This window comes from Artemia sp. Qi Xiang Cuo, chromosome 20, assembly GCF_049724085.1.
Source record: "Artemia sp. Qi Xiang Cuo chromosome 20, ASM4972408v1, whole genome shotgun sequence".
Lineage (NCBI taxonomy): Eukaryota > Metazoa > Arthropoda > Branchiopoda > Anostraca > Artemiidae > Artemia > Artemia sp. Qi Xiang Cuo.
Window position 1 is genome coordinate 17,245,957 of NC_142813.1, and position 21,624 is coordinate 17,267,580.

A 21,624-nucleotide genomic window follows, 5' to 3' on the forward strand; every position below is an offset into this window, starting at 1 on the left:
TGCGACAATTTGCAATAGCGTTTGCTAATTTCCGACAAGCACTAACGAACTTGGAATATGATCTAGATGATTTGTAGTCCGTAGGCATATAAACTGAGAAGATTATTGTCCGTTCAACCTTGATCGCAATAAAATTATCGGAAACTTGGAAAACTGTCGCGCGTAAAGACTACGATATATATCGTAGAATATATATATATATATATATATATATATATATATATATATATATATATATATATATATATATATATATATATATATATATATATATATATATATATATATATCTATATATATATATATATATATAAAATATATATAAAATATATATATATAAAATATATATAAAATATATATAGATATATATAAAATATATATATATATAAATATATATATAATATATATATATATATATAAATATATATATATATATATATATATATATATATATATATATATATATATATATATATATATATATATATATATATATATATATATATATATATATATATATATATATATATATATATATATATATATATATATATATATTCTGGCCGGTATTTACCCCCGGCTATTACCCCCCCCCCCCCCGCGGATAATACCCTTCCCACTGGAAAATACCCCCCCCCCCCCGAGGAAAATAAGGCTTTTCAAATTTGCGAATCTTATTTGAGTTTGATTTTTTTAATTTCCATCAAGGAAAGGAGTTTTGGTACTTGTATATTATGCGTCAATCACGTTTACCCTGCGTAAATCTCGAGAAACAACCGGTTTCTTCGTTAGTTTTTTTCAGCTTAGTGAGAGACAAGACAAAGACAAGTGACAGAATATATGGGAAATATATAATTTGGGCTATATATTTGTACATAAGGGGAGGGGGTAAAGTATTTGGACAGATTGAAGTCGGAAAGCAGTTCTTTCTAAGTATAAGGTCACTAAAAAATTACAGAAGAATAGCGAGGGTCTGGAAATTTTGTTAACTAAGAAAAAAAAACAGTATAAAGTAAATGTTATGTTTCATTTCAGTGTTTTTACCAAGTACCAATTGTTTTTTTTTTCAATGACCGTATTTCCAAGTATTAAGTACTATTATTAGCTTAATGTAGTGTTCCATTTTAAGTGCTTTACGATGATCGCTGATCAAAGTTTGTTATTTGTGCCTTTCATTTACGTATGTTATTTTACTGTGTTCATGGCAGTATATTTGGCGTTAAAATACACGTATCTATCTATCTATCTAATATACAAAATAATTGTACCAAACACATTTTGCATACGGACCCGCTATATTTTACCCCTTTCCCCCTAATGTGCAAATCTATAGCCCAAATATATTTCTAAAATAACGAAACTAACGAAAAAAATGGTTTGTTCTCGAGTTTTACGTGGCGTAAACTTGAGTGAGTGGCGCATAATAAACAAGTACCAAAATTCCTCCCCCTACGGAAAAAAAAATCAAATAAAATTATCTAATCTCAAAAGCCTCAATTTCCACGGGGGGCGGGATATTTACCGAGGGGTAGTTTTCGGGGGGAGGGGGGGGGGTATTTTCCTTGTTTAATTAAATCAAATTGAAAATTGTGGCACCACCTTTAAAATCACGGCTTGAGTCGAATAAAACTGCTGCGTTTACCTAACAAGTTCAAAATTTCTATAGATAACAAGTCAGTATTTTCATGGTCTTTGTTTAACTGAACAAAACTTTTTAAGGTGTTGGAAAGTTTGTGGCCGTTTTTGCCATTACTATACCGACTAATTTTTTTGCCAAGAGCCGATTTTTTTTTTTTTTTTTTAGTGGGGGGGGGGGGTATATATATCACCAATTTCAATGCTATCTTACGGTCGTAACACCTAATCATAAAGATAAAAAAGCAGAACTTGCTATTAGTTCAGTCATAAACATTTGTAGCCTTGGTGACAGTGAATAACAACGACATTGTTGCTTAGTTTCAATAGCATAAAAACAGCAAAGGCATTGCCCTATATTTCATGCTTCAAAGCATATTCTGTCACAAGAGTGTTTTACACTGAAACAGGGCCATATTCCACTCAGAGCTCTGGGATGATTTGTGTCGCAATCTAAAGTTAATCTTGCATTCTGAGATGTTGTTGTTTCTTGCGATGCATACCGTTTTTCTCAATCCTCATTTGCTGTCTCAACAGAATATTTTACGCTCAAAATAGGGTCAAATTCCAGTCATAGCTCTGGACTCTGGAATCATTTGTGTCGTCATTTAAACTTGATTTTTAATTCTGGCCAGTTAGTATTGCTTGTGTTGCACACAGTTTTTCTCGACGCTCATTTATTATTTGTTTTGCGTAATCTAAGTAGTCCAGGGATGCTACCATTTCGACTAACCGTCACAATCACTAAACATCATAACATCTAAAATGAAAATCCCTCAGAACCACTAACCGTCATAACATCGACAAAAAATTTATAAGTTTATATAATATTAATAAGTATATAATAGTTTAGAAACAAATTTCGGCTATATATTTGCAAATCAGAGGGGTGGGGGTGAAGCATAGCATATATTAAATACGTAACCTAACCTAGGTACCTTTCCCCCCTAAACCCCAAAAAACTAAAGTTTTAAAATTTTAGATGTTATGACGGTTAGTGGTTCTGACGGATTTTTTGTCGATGTTATGACATATTTTGTCGATGTCCTGACATTAGTGCTCCTGGCGGTTAGATGTTATGACGCCTTCCCTAGTCCATAAGAACCCTACGCTGTATTCAATTATTTTGAACTTCGTCTAGTCAAAATATTCACTTTGACGCAGGAAATGTGAACCTGAAACGTTAAACAGTATTGGGATTTGCAAGAGATCTAAGATCTCTTGTTTCTGGCACATGTTTGGTGGTTTTCGAATTCTAATATTCACTTTGAGCTGCTGAAAAAATGCTCTGGCCTTGCTGCGTCTCTTTCATAAGATAGCTCTTTGTACATATTTACTGCGTTGATTAACCCTTATGGCCTTACTGTCACTCTTTTTAGGGTTAGAGGCTTTAGACCCGGGCTTGGAACCTTCTTGGCTGTTGATTGTAACTAGCTGTTGATCAGCCAAAATGCAAATATTAGAGGGACTTTATTTGCAAAGTTATTAAACAAGTGTTTGGAACGAGTTATGCATTGATTTTTGAAAAGCTTGTTGCCTGTAAATGTTTTTTCCTTGGTACCAAAGCTATGAACAAAATTGGTAGATCTAGAATACTTGTAGCTGTAAACAGAACTCTTTAAGAATTTATATTATTTTTTAAATTTTAATATAGGTTTACCTTTGTATTCATATTTATCTTCATTTGCCATTTTATTCACGTATTCATATTTTGAAGAAAAATGTCACTTAATATTATTTATCCTGGAGGCAATTACAAATGTGTATAACGTCCATATCAATTTGTCACCTTTTCAACATAACTACACCTTTCTGTCTGCATATTCTGAAATAAAATCTTTTTTGCGTTTTGTTTGTCCGTAATAATTTTATTTTCTTATTAACGACAATAACTTAACTTCATGCTAATTATATTTAGCTACATAGCTGCATCGTTTTCCTTGTGCAATCTGACATTATAGATTATAAAAGTTAAATTCTAGCTTAAAATTTGGAGGAGCTGTTAGGAAGTCACCAAAGTCCCCACACCCAAAATGTCATTTCACTTTTTCGGGTTACTTCGTACTTCTTCTGAAAAAATACATCCTTTGAATGTAATCCATATAAGTTCCAAATTTTTGTTATCAAAAATAAAATATTAAAATAATAATAAATAATAATCACTATTTTATTCCCTTCTTTCGACTGCCACGTGTTACTTCCGAAAATCATCGAATAATGTTTCATTCCCTCCGGGTTTAATGACATCTTTGTTCAATTAAATAAAAAAAAAAGTTTTTTTAACTGAAAGTAAGAAACGACGTTAAAACTTAAAACGAACAGAAATTATTCCGTATATGAAAGGGGCTGTCCCCTCCTCAACGCCACGCTCTTTGCGCTAAAGTTTGAATTTCTCACAACTCTTATTTCTTTTAAACAATAAAAAACTTTAGCGTAAAGAGCGAAGTGTTGAGGAGGGGACAGCCCCTTTCATATACGGAATAATTACTGTTCGTTTTAAGTTTTAACGTTGTTCCTTACCTTCAGTTAAAAAAACTTGTTTTTTTTATTTAATTTTTGAATGTTTGCGAATTAATGCAGGTTTTGATATTGGTTCACCGTACATGAATAATTAAAACAATATTTGCATATTAATTTTACTTTTATTTGGTTAAATGGCTTTCTCAAAACTTGGTTAATTTTATCTACGAACGTTTTTGTTAGTAATAAATATACGTAACTTACGAATTAACTTACGTAACGAACTTCTATATTCATAGATTTTTAATACGTATATTAGAGGGTTCGCCCCCTAGTCAATACCTTCCTTTTTAAGCTAAAGTTCGAATTTTGTCCCAATTCATTAAAAATGATGCATTAATCAAAATGCCCTATAATTGGAATAAATAGTTCTAATGAGAAGGATAAAAAATCTTTGGCCACAAGAGCGAGGTATTGAATAGTGGGTGAACCCCATCGAATACGTGATATTTTCTTTTCATTTTAAGTTTTGATGTTGCTCCTTACTTTCAGTTGAAAACTTTTTTTTTATATTTGATTTCTGATCTTTTTCTTTAATAATGATGGGAAATCCGGCGCCCCCTTCATAGCAGTGTCCCTTCCCCCATTAAAAATTCCTTCATGGAAAGATCCTCCCATATAACCCCCGCCCCCCCCCCCCCACCTACCAGAAAGAATTCCCCTGGAAACGTCTGTATACTTCCCAATAGCCAATAATGTTAACATTGGGTAAAGTTCATAACTTTCAGCCCTACCCCCGGGGACTTCGGGGGATTAAGTCATCCTAAAAGACATAGTTATAATGTTTTCGACCATGCTGAACAAAACGGCTATCTCAAAATTTTGATTGGGTGGCTTTGGGAAAAAATGAGCGTGGGAGGGGGCCTAGTTGCCCTCCATTTTTTTCGGTCACTTAAAAAGGGCACTAGAACTTTAAATTTCCGTTCCAATGGGCCCTCCCACGATATTCTAGGACCCCTGGGTCGATACGATCACCCCTGAAAAAAAAAACAAAAAAAACAACAACAAAACAAATAAACACGCATCCGTGATCTTTCTTCTGGCAAAAAATACAAAATTCCAAATTTTTGTAGATAGGTGCTTGAAACCTTTACAGTAGGGTTCTCTTATACGCTGAATATGATGGTGTGATTTTCATTAAGGTTCTATAATTTTTAGGGGGTCTTTCTCCCCCTTTTCGAAAATTAACCAAATTTTCTCAGGCGCTTAACTTTTGATGGGTAAGACTAAACTTGATGAAATTTATATATTTGAATTTAGTATGAAAATATGATTCTTTTGATGTATCTTTTGGTATCAAAATTGCGTTTTTTAGAGTTTCGGTTACCATTGAGCCGGGTCACTCTTTACTTACAGTTCGTTACCACGAACTGTTGGAAAAAGCTCATGCGTAATAGTAGAAAGGCCTTATTGACTCCCACGCGACACCCCTGCTGCCACCTACAACTTTTTTTTTACATAATTTACGTCTGTTTTATGGTTTTTGTCACTGAGAATGAAAAAACAGGATTTTTCTCACTTGAAAAAACAGGATTTTTCTCACTTTTATGGATGTTTCTTAAACGGTTATGAGTGTTAGTCAATTTATTTGATGTTTTTCGTGGATGTCAATATCAATTTATGTCTGTTTTTATGGTTTTTGTCAGTGAGAATGAAAAATCAGGAATTTTCTCACTTATTTGTTGTTGTTGTTTTGGCCAAGTGCACGCTCAAAGCGAATGTTATGATCCAGGAATAGGAAAACAGGATCACGTGTTTTCCTTTCGTGAATCAATAATTCCCCTTAGAAACAACAAATTAATTCCCCTTTCTTGACAAATCAATCAACCATGACATCATCTGTCAGACATTAAAAAACTTCGCCCCGGAAACAATTCTCCTGGTCGAACTCCAAAGATATTAATAAACTTCGCCCCGGAAACGATTCTCCAAGAAACACCGGCGAATGTTTTGATCTTAGAGATAAAGAGATTAACGCGGGAAAAGGTTTCTTAGTAATTTCAAATGTGACAGCGCAGGGATGCCAAAAACAAAGGGAACACGATGAAATTACGTTTAGAGATTATTTGGGCGAAACCGTTTTAGACATTTTAGGGAATTATTTCGGCGAAACAGTTAGAGACATTTTAAAAGATGATTTTAGAAGATGTTTTAGAAGAGGTTTTGAGTGTGGTCGTTATAATACACAAGTTCCATTTGAACAGTGTCGTGAGGTCCCCTACCCCAACCAACCAATTCTTAACTAAAACAAAACTAAACTAGAACTCTAACAAAAACTCTAAGCTAATACTCTAAGCTCCAACTCTAAACTCTTAAGTAAGACTAAACTAAACTAAAACTCTAAGCTAAGTCTCTAAGGCAAAACTCCAAACTCTTAACTATAACTACACTAAACTAGAACTCTAACAAAAACTCTAATCTAAGACTCTAAGCTAAAACTCAAAACTCTTAACTAAAACTAAACTAATCTATAACTCTAACAAAAAACTCTAAGCTAAGACTCTAAGATAAAACTCTAAACTCTTAACTAAAACTAAACTAAACTAGAACTGTAACAGAAACTCTAAGCTAAGAGTCTAAGCTAAAATTCTAAACTCTTAACTAAAACTAAACTAGACTAGAACTCTAACTAAAACTCTAAGCTATGACTCTAAGGTAAAACACCAAACTCTTAACTAAAACTAAACTAAACTAGAAATACAACAAAAACTCTAAGCTAAGACTCTAATATAAAAAACTATAAACTCATAACAAAAACTAAACTAAAACTCTAAGCTAAGTCTCGAAGGTAAAACTCCAAACTCTTAAATAAAACTAAACTAAAATAGAACTATAACAAAACTCTAAGCTAAGACTCTAATCTAAAAACTATAAACTCTTAACTATTACTAAACTAAACTTCAACTTTAACAAAAACTCTAAGCTAAGACTCTAAGCTAAAACTCTAAACTCTTGACTATAACTAAAGTAAACTAGAACTACAACAAAAACTCTAAGCTAAGACTCTAAGCTAAAAACTCTAAATTCTAAAACATAAATAAAATAAAATAGAACTATAAATAAAAATAGAAGCTGTGACTCTAAGGTAGAACTATACACTATAAAGTAAAATTAAACTAAACTAAAACTCTAACTAAAACTCTAATATAAGTGTCTAAGCTTAAACTCTTTACTCTGAACTATAACTAAACAAGAACTCTAACAAAAACTCTAAGCTAAGACTCAGCTAAAATTCGAAACTCTTAACTAAAACTTAACCAAACTATAACTTTAAGTAAAACTCTAAGCTATGACTCTAAGCTAAAACTCTAAATTCTTAACTGTAACTAAACTAAACTTTAACTCTAACTAAAACTCTAAGCTAAGACTCTATGGTAAAACTCTAAACTCTTAACTAAAACTAAACTAAACTAGAACTCTAAATAAAACGAAGCTAATATTCTAAGCTAAAAACTCTAAACTCTTAAATAAAACTAAACTAAACTAGAACTATAATTAGAACTCTAAGTATAAGCTAAAACTCTAAACTAAACTAAATTAAACTACAACTTCAACGAAAACTCTAAACTAATACACTAAGCTAAACACACTAAAGTCATAACTAAAACTAAACTAAACTATAACTATAACAAAAACTCTAAGCTGAGACTCTAAGCTAAAACTCTAAACTCTTAACTAAAACTAAACTAAACTAAAACTCTAAGCTAAGTCTCTAAGGTAAAACTCCAAACTCTTAACTATAACTAAACTAAACTAGAACTCTAACAAAAACTCTAAGCTAAGACTCTAATCTAAAACTCTAAACTCTTAACTAAGACTAAACTAAACTAAAACTCTAACAAAAAACTATAAGATAAGACTATAATATAAAACTATAAACTCTGAACTAAAACTAAACTAAATTAAGACTCTAATTAAAACTCCAAGTCTTAGCTAAAAATCTAAACTAAACTATAAATTAAACAAAAAAAAATAAAATAATAATCTAATAAAAAAACAATAACCTATTAACTATAAATAAACTAAACTAGAACTAAAACAAAAAATCTTAGACAAGAATCTAAACTAAAACTCTTAACTAAAAATGAACTAAGCTAAAACTCGAGGCTCTTAATTAAAACTAAACTAGAACTCTAAACTATGTCTCCAAGTTAAAACACAAAACTATTAACTATAACTACACTAAACTAGAACTCTAACAAAAACTATTATCTATGACTCTCAGTTAAGACTATAAACTCTAATTTAAAATAAAAACTCTAAAACTCTAAACTCTTAAGTAAAACTAAACTAAAACTCTAAGCTATGTCTCTAAGGTAAAATTCCAAACTCTTAACTAAAACTAAACTAAACTAGAACTCTAACACAAACTATAAGCTAAGACTCTAAGGTAGATCACCATACTCTTAGCTAGTAGTAAACTTAACTAGAACTCTAACACAAACTCTAAGCTAAGATTCTAAGCTAAAACTATAAACTCTTAACTAAAACTAAACTGAACTAGAACTCTACCTAAAACTATAAGCTATGACTCTAAGGTAAAACTCTAAACTCTTATCTATAACTTTACTAAACTATAACTCTAACTAAAAATCTGAGCTATGACTATAAGATAAAACTATAAACTCTTAACTACAACTAAACTAAACTACAACTCAAACTAGACCTCCAGCCTAGGACTCAAGGGTAAAACTCTAAACTCTTCACTAAAACTAAACTAAACTAAGACTCTAAATAAAACTTTAAGCTAAGAATCTGAGATAAAAACTCTAAACTCTTAAATAAAACTAAACTAAACTAGAACTCAAACAAAAACTCTAAGCTAAAACTCTAAGCTAAAAACTCTAAACTCTTAACTAAAACTAAACTAAACTAAAACTCTAATATAAGTCTCTAAGGTTAAACTCCAAACTCTTAACTATAACTAAACTATACTAGAACTCTAACTATAACTCTAAGCTAAGACTCTAAGCTAATACTCTAAACTCTTAAATATTACTAAGCTAAACTTCAAGCTTAAAAAAAACTTTAAGCTAAGACTCTAAGCTACTTAACTAAAACTAAACTAGAACTCTAACAAAAACTCTAAGCTAAGACTCTAAGCTAAAATTCTAAACTCTTAACTAAAACTAAACTAAACTAGAACCCTAACTAAAACTCTAAGCTATGACTCTAAGGTAAAACACCAAACTCTTAAATAAAACTAATCTAAACTAGAACTCTAACAAACACTCTAAGCTAAGACTCTAAGGTAAAACTCTAAACTCTTAACTAAAACTAAACTAAACTAGAACTCTAAGCTAAGTCTCTAAGGTAAAACTCCAAACTCTTAACTATAACTAAACTAAAGTAGAACTTCAACAAAAACTCTAAGCTAAGAGTCTAAGCTACAAACTCTAAAGTCTTAACTGAAACTAAACTAAAATAGAGCTCTAAGAACAAATCAATGCTAAAACTCTAAGATAAAACTACATACTATTAAATAAACCTAAACTAAACTAGAACTTTAAATAAAACTATAGTCAAATAATGTAATTTAAAACACCAAACTATAAACTAGAACTCAACTAGAATATAAATTAAACAGAAACTAAAAGATAAAAAATCAACCTCTTAACTAAAACTAAACTAAACTAGAGCTCTAACAAAAAAAATCTAAGCTAAGACTCTAAGCTAAAACTCTAAATTCTTAACTATAACTAAACTAAACTTCAACTCTAGCTAAAACTCTTAGCTAAGACTCTAAGGTAAAACTCTAAATTCTTAACTAAAACTGAACTAAACTAGAACTCTAACAAAAACTCTAAGTTAAGACTCTAATATAAAACTAGAAACTCTTAACTAAAACATAACCATCCTTTAAAATAGTTTAAAACTCTAATCTATGACTCATATCCGACAAAACTAATTATTAACATTAACTAAACTAAACTAAACTAAACTAGAGATCTATATAAAACTCTAATCTGAGACTCTAAGCTATAAAATATAAACTCTTAAATAAACCTAATCTAGAACTCTGACAAAAACTATAATCTATGACTCTAATATAAAAACTCTAAACTTTTAACTATAACTAAACCAAACTAGAACTCTAAGCTAAGTCTCTAAGGTAAAACTTCAAACTCTTACCTATAACTAAACTAAACTAGAACTATAACAAAAACTCTAAGCTAAGAATCTAAGCTAAAACTCTAAACTCTTAACTATAACTAAACTATACTTCAACTCTAACTAAAACTATAAGCTATGACTATAAGGTAAAACTCTAAACTATTAACTAAAACTAAACTAAACTAGAACTCTAAAAAAAACTCTAAGTTATGACTCTTAAGATAATCTCAAAATTCGTAACAATAACTAAACTAAACTTCAACTCTAACCACAACTCTAAGCTAAGACTCTAAGCTAAAACTCCAAATTAATAACTATAACTAACCTAAACTTCAACTCTAACTAAAACTCTAAGCTAGGACTCTAAGCTAAAACTCTAAACTCTTAACTAAAACTAAAGTAAACTAGAATTTCAACTAAAACTCTAAGCTAAGACTCTAAGCTAAAAAGTAAACTCTTATCTATTACTAAACTAAACCAGAGCTCTAACAAAAACTCTAAGCTAAGACTCTAAGCTAAAACTCTAAACTTTTAACTAAAACTAAAGTAAACTTCAACTCAAAAAAAAACTCTAAGCTAAGAATCTAAGGTAAAACTCTAATCTCTTAACTAAAACTAAACTAAACTTCAACTCTAACTAAAACTCTTAGCTAAGACTCTAAGATAAAACTCTTAACTAAAACTAAACTAAACTAGAACTCTAACAAAAACTCTAAGCTAAGACTATAAGCTAAAAACTCAAAACTCTTAACTAAAACTAAACTAAACTATAACTCTAACAAAAACTCTAAGCTAACATTCTAAGCTAAAACTCTAAACTCTTAACTAAAACTAAAGCAAACTTCAGCCCTCAATAAAACTAAGCTATAACTAGGCTAAATCTCTATGTTAATGAGTTAAAGAAAAAACCGGAAAAATGGTGGAAACTTTCTAAGTCTATAAAATTCAGTCCGAAAAAACTTAAGAAAATTCAATAAGCAAGGGGGAATGAAAGGCCTCGGTGGGGCTTTGGGGTTGCAGAGGGCCCAGGGGACCTTTGGGGGCGGGGGGCTCCTTCGGGGTTTGGGTAGGGGACCTCACGACACTGTTCAAATGAAACTTGTGTAAAGAACTTGTTCTGAAATGCCTTTGAAAAGTATTGCTTGGTGTTGGAGCATTGAAAAAGCTGTAAAGTAAAGTTGTGGGTGAAATGGATGGGTACTTCAACTTGTAAAATGGGCTTAAGAATTACATTAAGAAAATAACTGGTTCTGAAATGCCTTTTGAAAAGTATTGCTTGGTGTTGGGCATTCAAAAAGCTGTAAAGTAAAGTTGTGGGTGAAATGGATGGGTACTTCAACTTGTAAAATGGGCTTAGGAAGGACATTATGAAAAGAACTTGTTCTGAAATGCCTTTGAAAAGTATTGCTTGGTGTTGGAGCATTCAAAAAGCTGTAAAGTAAAGTTGTGGGTGAAAAGGATGGGTACTTCAACTTGTAAAATGGGCTTAGGAATGACATTAAGAAAATAACTGGTTCTGAAATGCCCTTTGAAAAGTATTACTTGGTGTTGGAGCATTCAAAAAGCTGTAAAGTAAAGTTGTGGGTGAAATGGATGGGTACTTAAATTTGTAAAATGGGTTTAGGAAGGACACTAAGAAAAGAACTTGTTCTGAAATACCTTTGAAAAGTATTGCTTGGTGTTGGAGCATTCAAAAAAGCAGTATAGTAAAGTTTTGTGTGAAAAGGATGGCTACTTCAACTTGTAAAATAGGTTTAGGATGGACATTAAGAAAATAACTTGTTCTGAAAAAATATAATAAAGCCTTAAAAAAGTATTAAAAAATGGGGGGGCAAAAAAATTGTGGGGCATTAGGGGAGCCTATGGAGGGATGGGGGGCCTTTAGGGGCCGGGGGCTTCCTTCGGGGTAGGGATAGGGGGATCGGAGTCCTTTGGGAGCCCGGGGAACCTTTGGGGGCCAGGGGGTTCCTTCGGGGTTGGGGTAGGGAACCTCACGACACTGTTCAAATGGAACTTGTGTATTATAACGACCACACTCAGAACCTCTTCTAAACATCTTCTAAAATCATCTTTTAAAATGTCTCTAACTGTTTTGCCGAAATAATTCCCTAAAATGTCTAAAACGGTTTCGCCCAAATAATCTCTAAACGTAGTTTCATCGTGTTCCCTTTGTTTTTGGCATCCCTGCGCTGTCACATTTGAAATTACTAAGAAACCTTTTCCCGCGTTAATCTCTTCATCTCTAAGATCAAAACATTCACCGGAGTTTCTTGGAGAATTGGTTTCCGGGGCGAAGTTTATTAATATCTTTGGAGTTCGACCAGGAGAATTGTTTCCGTGGCGAAGTTTTTTAATGTCTGACAGATGATGTCATGGTTGATTGATTTGTCAAGAAAGCGGAATTAATTTGTTGTTTCCAAGGGGAATTATTGATTCACGAAAGGGAAACACGTGATCCTGTTTTCCTATTCCTGGATCATAACATTCGCCCCGAGCGTGCACTTGGCCAAAACAACAACAACAAATAAGTGAGAAAATTCCTGTTTTTTCATTATCACTGACAAAACCATAAAAACAGACATAAATTGATGTTGACATCCATGAAAAACAACAAATAAATTAACTAACACTCATAATCATCCAAGAAACATCCATTAAAGTGAGAAAAATTCTGTTTTTTCAAGTGAGAAAAATCCTGTTTTTTCATTCTCAGTGACAAAAACCATAAAACAGACATAAATTATGTAAAAAAAAGTTGTAGGTGGCCTTTCTACTCGTAATTATGACTCGATTCTACTGCTACGACCACTCTAAATACTGTGCTTTTTCTTTTAAAAGTAGGAGTCTATTTTTGGTGCTTAAATTACACTGACTGATATTACAGTCCCAACTTGTTTTTATGGTTTTAGTTTCGCCTTCTATTGTCAAGTGTTTCTCTTTAATTGCAGTTTTTATAATGAACTGTTTGATCCAGGATTTTGTTAGAATTGAGGAAACCCATGCCCCCCTTCTGATAACCCCTGTTTCTTAAATTAAAATTTAATATTCGTATAACGATGCCTTTATCATGCTTGAACGATAAACATACCTGAAAAGTGCACCCAGTAAACTATTTCTTTGAGGAAGCCGGTTTGAAATACCAAAAAAGAATTTCCCGACCTAATACACACCCCTCTTCTCCTCTTTCCGTGTGAGCACATCTCAACCTACAGCAAGGTTACTACCTGCTTAGTCCAAAACATTTCTCAAAATGAAGACTAGCGAAGAAATTGGCCCCACCTTTCAATTCAGCTTCAGAGAAACCTGGCCCATGCATCTACAGAAAGCAATGACCGTCCTCTCAGCAGCTGATGACTCAACTAACTGAAACTTATAATTAAAGCAATTTTCTGTATAAATCGTTGATTTCTTTATGTTTGGAAGTAAATGTGCCACTAGCATTACGGCATTATGGCCTCTGAAATTGGGAAAGCTGAATATATCTTTTCTCGATCATTTTTTTTCAATCTACTGTCTCAGAGCTTTCATCTGATTTTAGTTTAGTATTCTTTTGGTCAAGATAGTTGTTTGACCTCCGAAAAAGCAGAAAACAACACTTTCGTGGGACTGATCTTCTTACTACTTAAAAAAGCACTAGAACTTTCAATTTAATTTATGATCCATTGAGCCCTCTCTAGATATTTTATGATTACTACTTTGACATAATGGCCCTTGGGGATAAATCAAACAAAATCAATAAATACTCATTTGAGCCTAACTTCTCCGGGTGAAATGTAAAATGTCCTGTTTTTGCCGTAGATAATTTCGGAGACCACAATGCCTTTCCATGACGATAAATAAAAGTTCAAATAGGGATAAAATCCTTTTAATAGACAGTGATGATAGAAATTCACAAAAATACCAGATATTTCGGTCACATATACAGTGACCGTCATCAGTAGTAAAACCTCTGGGATAGATTTCTCAGATATACTAAATTTGAAAATGTAAATTTCATTGAGACCATACCCCTGTACAGAGTTTTCACCCTTTTCCTAGAATTGCGGAAATTTCTCCAGATTTCAACTTTCGATTGACAACTGTAAGTTAACAGATTGTACATAGTTGGGAAGTTCCTATAGCGTTTAGCTACAGGTGTAGCGTTTTACTACTGTAGCGTTTTTCTTCGGTACAATCTTGACGTATAAAATTAATAATGTGTTGGTATCGGTACGCTTGGAGGGCTGGGCAGTTTTATAGTCTTAAAAGATTGACATGGCTTGATATTGAAATTCTACTTTTTAGAATTTTCAATGTTTGAATTTTCGACATTTTTTTGACAGTTCAAGAAAGTTCGTCTGTAAAAGACGATCATATATATTAGAATCATAATGAAATCTTAATCATATATAAGCCCTGCGAGCTTGTGATGGGTAATACTGAATAAATAATTTTTTGAAAAAATCGTTGTGTCCTCCCACTAAATTGTGCCAACCTGTCTAACCACCAATTTTGGGTACATCCAGTCAAAATTTCAACCTTTTCATTCCCAAGGACTCCTTTATATGCAAGGAACACGGATTAATTATAGAACTAGTTGAAAGACTCCTAGCAAAATCAAAATTGCTTCCACTCAAGGGAGATTTGGGTTTCGAAACTACCGTTGAGTCCCCTTCTCTGATACCTTGCCCATATATTGAAGAATGGGAATGAATTGAATTCGAAATAAGAATCTCATTCTTCTCTTGAATATGTAGACCAGATTGATTTCAGAGTTACTATTGTTTCTTGAAATTTAGTACCGACAGACGGACAGTTTTCATTCCCCTTAATTCTATCCAAGACTTCCTCTTAGAGGACAGATAGAAATATAATGCCTATTTTTAAAATACAAAGGACACATTTTCGAGATAAAGACTTAATGCCGAATGCTTGGGTCACTTTGAGCTTGAACAAAGGCCAAAGGGATCTGGAAACAGGAATATTATTTAAATATACGGTTTAAAATTTGGGGAATTTGTTACCAGACAGATAAGGGTTAGTCTTCATCTTTCGCCTTTTCTTCGGAAAAACTTGAAGACGTGGCACTGTAAGCGTTGAATAAGCTAAGAGGGAAAGATTCTGCTTGGGAAAGGGGATACTACTTGTTTTATTTTATTTTAATCAGACGTAAGTATTACACTTAAACTAAAAATATGGGTATTCATGACTGTGTGAGAGGTGTAGCCTCTCACAGAGAAGTGGGGAGTCCAGTATTTAAAGAAGACAGTTTTTTCTTGGGGGGGGGTCATTTTGTAAATGATTTATCGAATACTTAAAAATGAAATTCAAAATCTGCGAAATGGCACAACAAGTTATGTTTGATTTTTGAAGGTTTTTACTATATCACAACATGCATGCAGCTTAAGGTATAATTATAAGTTTTTCCTAAGAAAAATATCTCAGTTTCCCACTCTCCTGAAAAGTTTAAGCTGCGTAACATACTCAGCAACATGCCTTTTGGATTACAGCAGCACTGCATTAGTCTAAAATATTTCGTGGTAAGGAGTCACTCTACCCAATAGTAACCAGAACTCGAAAAGAAAAGAAGTTTGATAACAATTAGTACATCAAAAGATTTGGCTTTTTTAGTTATTCCAAATATATAAACTGCATTAAGTTTAATGTTACCAATCAAAAGCTAGGAGCCTGAAAAATATTCATGATCTTTGAAAAGGGGGGAAACACCCATAAAAAGTCAAAGAATCCTAATGAAAACCACACCATCAGAATAAGCATATCATAGAACCCTGCTCTAGAGGTTTCAAGCTGCTATCTACAAAAATGTGGGGCGATCGTGTTGAACCAAAGGTCCTAGAAAATCGGGAGAGGGCTCATTCAGACGGAAATCGAAAGTTCTAGGTCCCTTATTTAAGCGACCAAAAAGATTCGATGGTAACTAGCACCCTCCTACGCCACTTTTTCCCCAAAGACATCTGATCAAAATTTTGGGATAGCCATTTTATTCAGCATAGTTGAAAAGTCTAATAAATGTTCTTCTGGGTAGGATATGACCCACCACAGCCCCTGGGGAAATGACTGCATGTTATACAATTTACCCATTGTTTATATATAGCATTTGTTATTGTGAAATATATGGATAATTTTGGGAGGAATCCCCAACGGGGGGGAGTCTTCTAAGGGGTGAATTTTCTATGGGGAGGAAAGTTTTTGGGGAATCAATGTTATTTACCTCTATTTTCCTAGTCTTAGCAAGCAATGATCTCACTGGTACCCTGTATACATGAAGGTGTCATCACTCATTGATTTGCCTTAGCGTTGAATTGAACGATTGGATCCTTTTTTTAGACACCTTTAAACCTCTTGGGAATGAAAATTAGTAAGTTATTGTTTCCAGGGAGGGCTCTAAGGGGTTGTTTAAAGGGCATGTATCCTGCACCCCAGAAGTTTAGAGCCTGCACTAATTACAGGTTCGTAGTGACGAGAAATTCTGGTGAGGGAACCGAATTTGTATCGATGCTCCCTCCTCCAATCATTCATTTTGTATCCACCTCTGGTTGCTCCGACCACAGATTGAAAAGGCCCCACCCAGGTACTGAATAATTGACCTAAGTTTAGTCAGTAACTCAACTGTCCAAAATCGAAACGTTATTTCCCAAGTGCAGACTAGACTATTGGGTCTCTTGGTGAGATGTTTTGGTAAATGCGGTCTACATTTTGAAAAGCGAACACGTGTTACTGAAGAGGTTTGGGAGATTTTTGCTAAAATACCACTTTACGTTTGTACCAAAGAAAATAGAAAAAAAAAATCAGAAACGAAAAACTTTTGAGTCATGTTTGACTCAATTGAAACTACTTTGAGTAGACCACTACTCAGGGTTGCCACCGTCAGTAGGATTTTACTAGATCTAGTAAAAAAAAATCTAGTAAATTTAGAGGATCTAGTAAATTTCATGAAATCTAGTAAAAACTAGTAAAAAGTCATGATTTATAGTAAACAAAACTCTTTTTTTTGATTTTCCAAGAATTCAGGGAAAAAAAATCATCGTAAACATATGACAATCTATAATTTTTGCTTGTCTCTTTTACAATTTACTATTTTGCTTGTCTGTCTCAGAGACAGACAAGAAGTCACCTATTTTCAAAAACAGACACTTCACTTCCGGCGTCTAAAGGTTGACAAAATCAGCTTTCTGTGTATCAAATCTTACCAACTAAAAATGAAGCTATAATGACACTTGGATTTGTGATGATTGGGAACCTATTGGAATCAAAACAAAAGCCAACCACCCAAGGTGATTAGGTGAATCTCCTCAGTTTGAAAATTTTTATTGAGTAAAAAGGAACATGTTGAGAGAAATTAAAAGTAAGTAGAAATGGAACATTATATATATATATATATATATATATATATATATATATATATATATATATATATATATATATATATATATATATATATATATATATATATATATATATATATATATATATATATATATATATATATATATATATCCAAAAAAAGGATTTTTGAACTTGTAAGTTTCCGGAATTTTTAATCATACTGTGAAAACGAAAGAAAAGAGAAAAAGAGAAAAAAAAGAAGAAAGAAAGAAAAAAGGAAAAAAGATTGTGAAAATCGTTTTGATTATCCTCCTATAGTAAAAATCGATGCTTGATGGTGCGCGTGCGGCGTAGCCGCACGCGAAAAAAAATTTGTGGAGCATTTAGTAAAAACAAATGCGATCTAGTACATTTTTCCTCTCCAATTTAGTAAATTCTTCCAGGTCAGGGTGGCAACCCTGCTACTACTCAAAAACTATTTTGAATCATCTATTGATAGCATCTCCAGAATCGATTAACAGTTCCTATTTTGTTTATCCTGAGGAAAACAGGCTATTGTATGTCCCTTCTTATGAAACGTCTAACTTTTAAACTCTAATGGCTCAAAACTGTTTGCTGGTGGAAAGTGTTTTAATTTTCACGGCTAACCAGTCAATCAAACTTACTAATAATATAGAACGTACATGATAAGGTGAACTAGAAAAGTACCAATTAAATAGAACCAAACGGAGGAAAAAAATTATTAAATCGATAGAGATCAGCTGTGTCAGGATTTTGTCCTGGAAACAAATAATATCAGAAACATTGAGTCAATAATTTTGTCTGGATGCCAACACAGAGCTGCAGTTCTAATATAAGTATTTTGGATGGAGCTGTTCAAAGTCAAATAAACGAAATCGCAGATACATAAAACAGGAAGGCACGGAAGGACAAAGAGTCTAAAGGTTTGACTGAAAAGGAAAAAAAATATTTTAAGTATTGATTATGAAATTACATGCTTCGGAACTCTGATTATTTGGTTTGGAAGTGGGGTCAGCGGCGTGACTCTGTAAAATAAGCAGAATCGACGCAGATCCAAATGGGAAAATGGATAGATCTGGGGGGGGGGACACGGGAAGCGTCAGATCAATTACTGCCAACCACGCATTGCAGTCCCAGCTGCAGGCAGAGAAGTAGAAGATTGGCACCTGCGCTACGCAGACAATTGGTCAGTATGAGAAAAAGTTTTTAGCTTTTTTTTTATGAAATTACATTTGAAGCCTCAAATGACTTTAAGCGTGATAACATAAATAAATCTGCCATAGATTTTTTTTTATTTGGTGCTAGTTTCTGAGCCATCTTTCCCTGTAAAAGGTTTTTGTGAATTGCAGAAAATCTATCTCCCCTTTTCTGTCCAGTCAGGCAATTTTGGGACGAACGGTACCTACATAACTCTCTCATTAAATGTGCATTTTCATTCTATTCGTCCAGGTTAGGACTACAGCTACCCAGTTAGCCATTCCAGACCCACTAGTGAGTAATCAGGTGCTGGGGAACAATGTCAGCCTAGCAATCACCCTTGAAATTTTATGACAATTTTGCTAAACTTTCCAGCTGAGAGCATGAGACACGTCAATTTGCATGATTATTTGCGTGGAGTTGGTACAAACAGTTGATTTTACTATCTTCTGGGTATCAAAAAACCCTCCATTGTTAAAAAACTGGGAAAGTGAGTTAAAATAGCAAACGGCTGCATAGAGTTCAAGGGAACCCATTTTATAGGAAGTCTTTTGACTTAAAAACAAAAACACTGTTTTATGGCCAAATGACTAAATTCTGCATGCCCTACTCTTTTATTAAAAAAAAAAAACACTATAAGAGAGTCGAGGTTCAAATTAGGTAGATTGAAATTCAAAAATTTTCTAATACTGCTTTACATAGGAAAGTTCATGTTCTATTTCGGGAAGGGTTTTGCCATCATTTGACCGTTTAGCTAGATAAAACAAATTAATATGCGGTTGTGATTGAGTCAATAGAGACGCTCTAACAAAGCCTGCGCTTTTTTAACCAGGCTATTTGCCAGAACTAGCTTCGTTGGGTTTGGTTGCAAATACAGCTAGGTTGGGTTGCATTGGGTTGCACTTCATTCCAGGTTTTAGAATCCGGTCAGCAACTGAGCAATGAGTAGCTTAAGGTTAAAAATGAGCTTGAATGGCCAAAGCGACAGGTGTTGACGGAAGAGATGCGAATACGTATATCACGCATGCTTAGCAGCCTTTGAGTGTAGGTAGTAATTGACTAACAACATCAATCATGATCAGAGAGTGGTCCGATCTTGCGTTGACAAGATCCTAATTCTACCTCACTAATATATAACCTTGCCTCGCAATTATTATTCTTATTGTCAATTTATAAAAGGGAACTGTTCAAACTTAACAACATTAAACATTAGCTTATTATGCCTCTTCCCATGGAGCTCTTTGAAGTGCTGTATTCTTTAAACACTCTACTTAGGTCGTTTCTTATGAATTCTTTTCAGTTCTCGGGGGGGGGGGTGTTCTGCTTCTTATTTGGTCTAAGCTGATTTGACAAAAAGCACAATTGTTACCAATCTGTTATCTTTAATCTGTAAAATGTTTCCTAACCATCTTAACGTTTCTTTCATAGTAGCCCAAAAAATTGGAATAAAGCAAAATTTAAACATAGTGTACCCCGTATAGGGGCATAATACAATAGCTTAATTATTTTATGGTTTGATAAAATGTTTTATATTGCTTTTTCAATATATTACTATTTTCTAGATTACCTCTACCATGGCTAATTTATGGAATATTTTTTGGAGCACCTGTAGAAGTTAGCTCGGCGGGAATGGCATGTTCAATTCTCATCCTCTTTGGAATGCTTCTTTTCGTCGTTGGTTCCATTGCCTGCTTCAAATGGAAAATGAACAAACCTCTTGGAGTCACCATGTTTATCTTCTATTTCATCTTTGTAGCAATATCTTTGAGTTTTGAATACGGATATTTATCGTGCATAGTATGAACAGCACAATTACATAAAATGCTATGCTAACAGTCCATTTCTAAGGTAAAAAAAAATATAGGAGCTCATTGAAAAATCACACACAATTGTAACGCTAGGGCATACAACATTATCGTTTCTGTCGTTCTACTTCGTTCCCTCAAAAGCCTAGTTGTTATAGCTGGCAAGTTGTATTGTCTTTAAAACATGAAAAGAACGTGGATAGGCCAATTGCTTCTATTTAGCTCCCGTTTTTTGTTTTATTTTCTCTGTTTTAAGTTAATGATTTAAAAAATAAAGAAGCTTACTGCTCCAAATAAAAATAAATAAATTCCAATTGCCACTTTGTGCAAATATATAAGATAGATTTGTAATTTATATATTATGTTCTTTAATCATTTTCATAATTGGCGCTTTCATAATCTCATAATTCAATAGAAACAGATTTATTTTGTTATGATGCTTTAGCACCAGCATCCGATAGTTTGGAACTCAGTATTTTGTTTAGGAAGAATACAAAAGGATCATTCTGTATATATATATATATATATATATATATATATATATATATATATATATATATATATATATATATATATATATATATATATATATATATATATATATATATGTGTGTGTGTTACCATGATTCAATCAAAACAAGAACCAAAAATTTATTTTTAATATAAAATTCAATAATGTATTACAAAAACTATGAATAATTGTCACCAGCCTTTTATTTTCTCCAAACTAGACGCCACAGTCTGGAAACTATAGATCTAGTCACATCAGACTCTTTTTCTAACCTCATTCGTTTTTGGCTGATTTTTCCTATTCTTTTTGTTTACTCATGAGATTCAATGTTTTCTGAAAATATTTAAAAACGGAGAAGACATACTGTTAGCCCTTTAAATTATAAACCAGTCAAAATTTATCTCTATTTGTTGTAAGTTCCACTGTTCTTTAACTAGAGTTTGTTTCAGGGAGAATTATATGTGTTTATAAGCTTCATTTTATAAGTGTATGATA

General features: G+C 32.8%; 1 protein-coding gene across 3 annotated transcripts in view; it reads left to right on the forward strand.

Annotated features, from left to right (window-relative positions):
- The window catches only part of Nckx30C (solute carrier family 24 member Nckx30C), a 182,628-nt gene extending 161,531 nt beyond the window's left edge, over positions 1-21,097 (forward strand). For 2 of the 3 annotated variants that reach the window (XM_089106384.1, XM_089106385.1), the window contains exon 7: positions 20,376-21,097. In XM_089106384.1, the coding sequence (XP_088962510.1) occupies positions 20,376-20,616 (241 nt within the window). In that variant the 3' untranslated portion in view covers positions 20,617-21,097. The remainder of the gene's footprint in view (positions 1-20,375) is intronic. The other variant, XM_089106386.1, reaches the window with a different exon arrangement.
- The last annotated feature ends 527 nt before the right edge of the window (positions 21,098-21,624 follow it).